The 7,812-nt window shown below is 58.8% G+C and overlaps 1 protein-coding gene across 1 annotated transcript; it reads right to left on the bottom strand.

Moving 5' to 3' along the window:
* Nucleotides 1-366: 366 nt before the first annotated feature.
* LOC111141254 (paired like homeodomain 1) lies at nt 367-5,603 on the bottom strand. Its single transcript, XM_022493700.1, has 3 exons — nt 5,438-5,603; nt 2,922-3,154; nt 367-909 (listed from the first exon to the last, which is right to left on the bottom strand). Exons 1-3 carry the CDS (start codon nt 5,601-5,603, stop codon nt 367-369), a joined length of 942 nt encoding a protein of 313 aa, XP_022349408.1.
* Between the last annotated feature and the right edge of the window lie 2,209 nt (nt 5,604-7,812).

Here is a 7,812-nt window from a genome sequence, read left to right as displayed (position 1 = left end):
CGGGAACGCGGGCTCCCAGGGCGCCCTCTCCGGACCGCCGGCCTCCCGCCCCGCGTCCCCTCCGCGCAACGGTCCGGTCCGCCCCGCCCGAGGGAGCGAACACACACCACCCGCGCCACCCCGAGGGAAATTGCAACTCATCCGTTTTTTTCGCAGCACTTCTCTCCGACGTCTTTTTGTTTTGTTTCGTTTCGTTTGGGAGGGCACAGTGGGGTCCAGAAAAGCAAACACACAACCAGCCCGGAGGTGGGGAGGTGGGGAGGAGAGGGCTGCGCGGGCGCAGGGGGCGCGGCGTGGCGAGGTCCTCCGCGCCGCCCCCGGCCCGGCGCCGCGCCTGCCGCGGGCCGGCGGGGCCTGGTGGGGCGGTCAGCTGTTGTACTGGCACGCGTTGAGGCCCGAGGCCGGGCCCTGCAGGCCGCCGTAGCCGAACGACGAGTGCTGCTTGGACTTGAGCCGCAGGCTGGCCAGGCTCGAGTTGCACGTGTCCCGGTAGACGCTGTAGGGCGAGGCGGGCGTGCCGTAAGGGCAGGCGCCCGGCGACATGGCCGAGTTAAGCGAAGAGCCGGTGAGGTTGTTGATGTTGTTGAGGCCCGAGTTGGGCATGCCGGGCACGGCGCCGGGGCCCATGCTCGACGGCATGGTCATAGAGGAGATGGAGCTGGGTGCCGAGAACATGGACTGTGACGACAGCGGGCTCATGGAGTTGAAGAAGGTGAAGCTCTTGGTGGAGAGCGGCGCTGGCGCCAGGCTCTTGGCGGCCCAGTTGTTGTAGGAATAGCCAGCGGCGTACACGTCCTCGTAGGGCTGCACCAGGCCGCTGAACTGCGGCACGTAGCCGCCCTTGCACAGGTCCAGCTGCTGGTTACGCTCGCGCTTCCGCCACTTGGCTCGCCGGTTCTTGAACCAGACCTGGGGGAGGGGGCAGGAGAACCGTCAGGGCTGACGAGGGCGGGAAGGCCCCTCCACCTCCACCTCCTCCACCCCATCCCTCCGCTGCCTCCTCCTCTCCGAATAGCGTCTCTTTTCTTCGTTATTTCCGCCCCTGCGGCCGCGCTCCTTAATGGTTCCTTTCCTGTCCCCAGAAAACATTTCGTCTTTTCCCCATTTCTGATCTACATCTACTCCCCTAAGTTAAATCTGATGGCTTCTCCTAGTACGGATCTATCCTCTTTTTTTTTTTTTTTTTTTTTTTTTTTTTTAGCAAATATTCGTTTGCTTTTTCCTCTCTCAACAGTCCATCTCCAGCCTTCTCCCCAAAAGGGGTCCCGGTCTATCTCCTAAATATTCCGTTCTTTTTCTTCGCCCTCTAATGTAAAAGGTATTTTTCTTCCCTGAAATGTAGGGTCTTCCGACTCCCTTTATTCTACTTTTTTTCATTCCTCAAATAGTCTGTATTCATATTTATTGGGAACATTTGATATTCTCATTTCTGCCCTAAATGTTTATTTTCTTTTGGTCCGCCCTGCTATCTGAACTGCTTTCTTTTCCCTCAGTCCACTTTCTCCGTTATCCTTCACTTTTGATCCTTTTGATTCTTCCCCAAATAGTTTTCCCCGTCTTTCCAAATATCTGACCGTTACTGTTTCTCTTAAATAGTTGATTCTTTATTTTTCTCAAACATCTGATCCTTTTTGCCCTCCCTTAAATATTTAATTTCTTCCCTGCGACCTAAATATATGCCAAATATGTTTCTCTGCAAATATTTAATTTCCTTTCACTTCTTAACTAGTTTCTCTCTAATCTCCCCTCCACTTTCTTCCACAAAATTTAATAAGAACTTGTTCTTTACCAACTCCTGGTCCTTGCCCATCCTCTCCTATCCTCCTATGCATGCCTCTGAAGCCCTCCTCCAGCCCTGGGCTGAGTTTCCTGAGCGAGCCTGCCGGACCCCTGCATCTCAGCCTTTTCTAGTCCCGGGCACTGACATTGCCTGATTCCACCCCACACCACCCGAATCACCATAAACCTGGGCAGGATTAGTGAGTTCAGGATTACTGAGTGCTGTCTTCACTCGTGTCCCACTGGGCTGGCCAGCCTGATGGGAGGGGCGAGAGCTTGCGTTCTAGCAGGGAGTCAGTAGACCAGGTAGCACTTTGGGCTCGCTTGGGACGTCCTCCCAGTATCTGATTAAATATTTGCGTACTCAGAAAAGAAATGATTCTCTTGCTGCTCTGGCAACATAACCTCTTCGCTCTTGATTTCACTGGGAAGGAAAAGGCGAGGAGAGGGAGGGTGCAGTCTGGTCACAGGTCAGAGATCTTACATCTCCAAAGGGACTCGGCCTGAGGGTCACTCTTCCACCAGAGCTGCTCCTCCTTCACCTGAACCCAGCCCTACAGGAAAGGGCCACAGGGAAAGGGTCCAGCTCTCTACTGGCTGACTGGCTGGAGAGGAGTCAGGCGGGGACTGTGCTGAGGTTCTGGAGAAGCAGCCTGTGTGGTTGGGATCACTGCCCCAGGAGTTTCTGAGCCTCCAAGCCTAGGTACTGTTTAGGCCTCTGCCAGGTGGCTAGGCAAGACGTGCCTTTCCCTTTCGTTTTCGGGAGAAGGTGCCAGCAGCTCCGAGGTCCCCATCAGTGGGAATCCTCTGTGCAGTCTAGGGCAGTCATATCCGAGTGGGCTCTGGGCCCTACAGCACAGGGGAAATCCCCTCTGGGGCCACAGATCTTACGGTGAAGTTGTAGCAGAGCCCCAGGGTCAGGTAGGCTGCCAGGCGGTGAGGGCACTAACCACCAAAGGGCTTAGCAGCAGCCGGGAGACCAGGGCCTACAGTGGAATCTTCTCCCACGGAGGGAAGGAGCAGGTCTGAGTGGTGGGACAGAGACAAAATCTGAGCGCGGGTCTAAAGCTTTCCGAGGACGGCGGCAGAGGTGGCCAGCAGCCCTCCACTCGGGTCGCCTTAGGCGCGCACGCTGAGCTCACCCGCACGCGCGGCTCGGTGAGGTTGGTCCACACCGCGATCTCCTCCCGCATGCTCATGTCGGGGTAGCGGTTCCTCTGGAACGTGGCCTCCAGCTCTTGCAACTGCTGGCTTGTGAAGTGCGTGCGTTGCCGCCGCTGCTTCTTCTTCTTGGCCGGGTCCTCTGCGCCGCCGCAGCCCGGGCCTCCTGCGCCGTTGTCCTCCGGCCCTTTGACTTCCCCACTGCGCTCCTTCTCTGAATCGGACAGGACAGGCCCCAGTCACCTTGGGCTTCTGCCCTTTTGCACCCATCCCGGCTCCACCGAAGCGCCTGCCACGAGCGCTGGCATGCCCTTCCTCCCGCCAGGAGCCCTAGAATTGTCCCCACTGGAAAGAGCCTGCTGGGGGCCAGATCGTCAGTAGTCACCTTTGGTCAGATGCGCCCCAAGAGCCCAGGAACCGGAGGCACAGGCCGAGGTTCCTGGCTAGGCAGAGCCGGCTCTTGCCGCTCCGCTGGGGCTTGAGCCCGTCTGGCTTTGTCACCCGCATATGTATGAAATTTTGAGGGCTCTTTGGGGTGTCAATCTGGAGGGGCTCTGCTTTTCTGAGCCAGGACCAAATCTTTCCAGCCTGAAGCTAGTGGGTTGGTGGAGCTGGAGCGAGGCCATGGCCTGCAGCCCCTCCACCTTCTTCTCCCCAGGGCTGTGTGGGAGCCACATGGGCAGGCACAACACAGCTGTGTTCCCAGCCTTTGCTCCAGGCCTCAACTCCAGAGGCCCAGAAAATCCCTCAGGCGGCAGCCCAGACCAACAGACTGTCTAGGTGACCTGGGGCTCTAGCCTCTCACTCTTTACAGCTACGCAAAACATGTTCAGTCACAGACACATGGAAATAAAAAGACAAAATTTAAAAACAAAACATAGAAGCCCAGATAAACTCAATTCTATCCTAAAACCATGGAAAGGCTCACAAAATCTTAAAAATAGGTAGGAACACAGGAAACGCAAATTAAGAAGCCTGAAATCTCCGTGCAAACACACCCCTAACTAAATACAGTGCTGTAGGTGTAAAAACTCCAAGCAGACACAGGCATTTATTTCTCTGGGATTTAAAAAAAACCAATGTACTGTTGTAGATAGATTTTTTAACCCCTTCCTAATAATGCCCTTTCTAGAGATAATTTTTAAGTCCCAGGGAAATACAACACTATAGAGTTAGATAATTTAAGTTATCAAAATAACACCAATGCAAATAGATTTTGAAAAAAAAAAAAAAATCCCGGAGAAACGCGCCATTTTGGATTGACTTTTAAAACATCTCCCCAAGAATAATGTTGCATGTAGAGATTTTAAAATTCCAGAGAAATATGCCTAGTGTAGTAATTCTTTCTACACCGAAAATTACAGTTAAAAAATTAAATATATTCACGTAGATTTGGTTTTAAAAAGCAGTCTACCGCTGTATATTCCTCTGGGTTTTAACAAATAAAAACCAACCAAAGGCCACGCTAAAAACTCTTGAAAACAAAAGTACAGTTCCGCGTTGATTGTTTCTTAGCCAAGCAAACAGAACTTCTCAGAGAAAGTCACTTAGGGATGCAAAACAGAAACAAATAGAGATTAAAAACGCGTAGAGATACACTCAGCGGTGGATTAAGAAATGAGCACAGCAGAGGCGCCCACGGAGCAGGGAGCTCTGCCGGGGCGCCGTCTGCGGGAGCCAAACTGGGACCCCGGGAGCCGGCACCCGCCGACGATTAGCCGCGCTATGTAGCCCGCACCGCCCACCCGCCGGCCCAGCTTGCAGCGGGCCTGGGGGAAAAAGCCTGAGCTCCTACAAAAAGGCAGCGCGGAGGGAGACGTGCTCGAGCCGAGTCAGGGCCCTGGCTGGGCGGCCTGGCGGCTCCGGGGTCCCGCGGCGCACGTGGGGCCGGGCTCCCTCAATGGGGGGGTCCTGCTCGGTGCGCACCCCTTGGCCCGTTCGCCCTCGCTGTTCTCTGCCTTCTTTTTATTTGAGGTTGTCCACCGCCGCTCCCCTGTTTGTTTTCCTGACTTTTCCCGCCGCGCCTTCTCTTGGATTTCTCCCTCCTCAGTCTGTTGCCCACTGCCTGTCGGGGTGTGTGCCCCCGTCTCTGTCTCTCCGGGCACTTTCTCTCTCGTCCGCTGCTCCATTCCTTTCTCGATCTACTCCTCTCCGGCTGTCTGAGCGGCCCCTGGGCAACCAGTTACGCAAACGGATTTTTCTTTTCCTGTTCTCTTTGCTTCTGAACAAGAGGGGCTGTCAATCCGACCCTCCCGTTGTAGGTTTGTGCATCTGGCGCGTGGGGACCGGGTGGAAGTAGAGCACTGAATTTCGTTTTATAAAGCGCGTAAATTTACGCGTTCACCCTCAGGCCGAGAACGGGAAAAGAAAAGGTCCTGACGCTCCTGGGTGTAGAGGGAGCCTGACTGCGCGGCGCGGGCTCCAGGCCCTGCTTCCCGCTCCCCGCTCCGTGCGCCCGGCTCGGCTCGGTGCGCGCCTCGCGGGGAGCCGCGCTTACCTGGCAGCTCCGTGTCGGACGATTCGCTGGCGGAGTTTTCCAGGGGCTCACGGGGGTCGGCGGCGCGGGCCAGGTGGAAGGCAGGCCCCATGTCGTGCGGCGGCGGCGGCGGCCGGAGTCCCTCCGGCAGCCGCTCCAGGCTCATGCCCCCCTTGAAGGCGTCCATGGAGGCGGGGACCGCGGCGGGCGCTCCAGGGGCCGGGGCTGGGCGCGCCCGGCCGCCCTGGCTGCGACCTGCGGGGACAAGAGCACAGCGCCTAACTGGCTGCCCCCCAGGGCTGCCCGCGCCCGCAGCGACGCCGCGCCCGCCCCATGGACCGCCCGGGGCTGCGGGGCCAGGCGGGCGGCAGCGGCAGCGGTTTCTCGCGACCGGATGCCCAGCTTCGCGCTCCGCGCTCCGCGCTGCGCTCCCGCCGCTCGGGCCTCTGCCGCCCGCCCGGCCCCGTCTCTGGCTCCCGATCCGGGGCCGGTTTCTAAGGCTCCGGACGGCGCCGGCAGAGGCTGTCTTAAAGCGACAGCGCGCACCGCCAGGTTCCAGCAGTCCCTGCGCCAGGGGTGGTGGGTGGGGTGGGCCTGGGTGGGAGGGGGCTGAGGAGGGAGCGAGCCAGAGAGCGAGGGAGCGCGGGCGGAATCCAGCCCCGAGCCGCCCGCCCTCCCTTGCCCGTGCCCTCCCCTCCGCAGCCACCTTCCCGCCGCCTCCCCGCCCCCTCCCTCCACCCCACCCCCCCGGCGCCTCCCCGCGCCGCTCCCTCCTTCCCCGTTGACACACCGACTTCTCCCTCGGCCGCACAAAAGAAACGCATCTGGCCTCCAAGTCCCGCGTGGCTCGTGCCCACCTCAAGCCCCAAATGACTTGTTTTGCTCAGAATCAACTCCTGTCTGGGCCGCTTCGAAGTCCCCAGCCCCCGGCGAGAACAGCCCAGGATGAGAGAATGTTCCCTGAGCAGGATCGCGCGGAGCGGGCGCCTCCGAGCCAGCGCCAGGGCGGGGGCAGAGCCCGGGGCCCGTTCCGGCAGCTCCCAGCGGCGTCCTCGTCGAAGGGCCGCCCGCCCCTCCTTTCTCGGCCTCTTCTCCCGGGACCTGAGCCCGGCTGAGTGACAGCAGCCTGCGTTCTAATGGGCCCCCGGATGCTGCCTCCTAATTAGCTTGGACCCTGTCCTCCAAGGCTGCTTCTCAGGCCTCCCCCTCTGCACCGCAGTTTTCTGGGATTGGGATAGAACTGATGGCTTCTAATCAGATGAAACGTTTCTGTTGGCTCCAGGCCTCTGGCGAGTGCAGCGGGAGACCCCAAGAGCCCCACCAGGCCCCGCAGCCTCTTCTGTAGGGCTCCCTCCGCTTGTTTTGCGCCAGTCCGGCCAAATCAGCCCGGCCAGGGCCTTGGCAGCCAGGGGATTGGCTTCTGCCCCCTTCAGGGCAGGTTTGCAGCCATCTGGGGCCTCTGCGTGGCTTCCCGGAGAGGCAGGCACCTGGCCTCGCCTGCAGGCCAGGTGCCTGCCTTTTGCGAGCCCTGGGTCTCCAGGCCAGGAAGCCTACCCCCTTTGAGGCTCTCTCTGGTACAGCGGTGGCTGAGCTCAGCTCAGTGGGGCCTCCATGGGTGCAGGCACAGACGTTCTCCTCCCCACCCCAAGAAGGATACGCTTCTGGAGTTCTACTTCAGTGAAGTTTGTTGAACAATTTTGCCGAACAATTGTTAGCCGGCCCTGAGACCTCAAAGTCTTGAGCAAACAGAGGGCAGCTAGGGTGGGCGAGTGTGACACTGACCACAGCTGGACCCCAGACTGCCCTCTGCCCCTCACCTGCTGACCAACTTCCCCAGATAGGAGCAGCGCTGGGCAGGACTGCACCCCGGTGGAGAAGCACTGCCCTACTCTCCAGGCCCCGCGCCTCACCCCAGGGCCTGGTGCAACCGCATCTCTTCCTCCAGGAAGGTCTCTGCTTAGGACTGACTGCGCAGGCTGAGAGATCTGCGATGTTCTGCAGGCACTGTCTTCTTGCCCTCACCCTGGCTTCTCACCAGAGGGAGACCCACAGTCTCAGGCTGAGCTGTTTGGCGAATTTTGCAGGGGTCCATGGCCGAAGGGTAGAAACAGGCCTGCTTCTCACTCCCTGAAGCTTAGCCCGAGACCCCAGCTCTGGGCTCTGGGAGAAAGCATGGCTCCTTGGGGGTCTGGCGCACTCTCTCAGTGGTGCCTGTGGCCGCAGGGGCAGGGTCTGGGTCTGAGGCCACAGAGGGACCATGTTCTCAGGGGGTTTGGTTTTGGGGAGATTCTGCAACTCCTGCCCTTTCCTCCCAGAGGGGAATTTCTCTAAGTCGTGTGTGTGTGTATGTGTGTGTGTGTGTGTGTGTGTGTGTGTGTGTAGGCGGAGGATGGCAG

Source organism: Enhydra lutris, unplaced genomic scaffold (assembly GCF_002288905.1).
Source record: "Enhydra lutris kenyoni isolate GAN:26980312 unplaced genomic scaffold, ASM228890v2 scaffoldscaffold5, whole genome shotgun sequence".
Taxonomy (NCBI): Eukaryota; Metazoa; Chordata; class Mammalia; order Carnivora; family Mustelidae; genus Enhydra; species Enhydra lutris.
This window is presented reverse-complemented; position numbering and strand designations above follow the sequence as displayed.

Excerpts from the sequence above, each read along its gene's own strand:
- LOC111141254 (XM_022493700.1), bottom strand. The coding sequence starts at position 5,603 with ATGGACGCCTTCAAGGGGGGCATGAGCCTGGAGCGGCTGCCGGAGGGA. Across the intron at positions 3,155-5,437 it reads GTCCGACACGGAGCTGCCAG|AGAAGGAGCGCAGTGGGGAA; the intron begins GTAAGCGCGGCT and ends TGTCCGATTCAG. Across the intron at positions 910-2,921 it reads TCACCGAGCCGCGCGTGCGG|GTCTGGTTCAAGAACCGGCG; the intron begins GTGAGCTCAGCG and ends CCCCTCCCCCAG.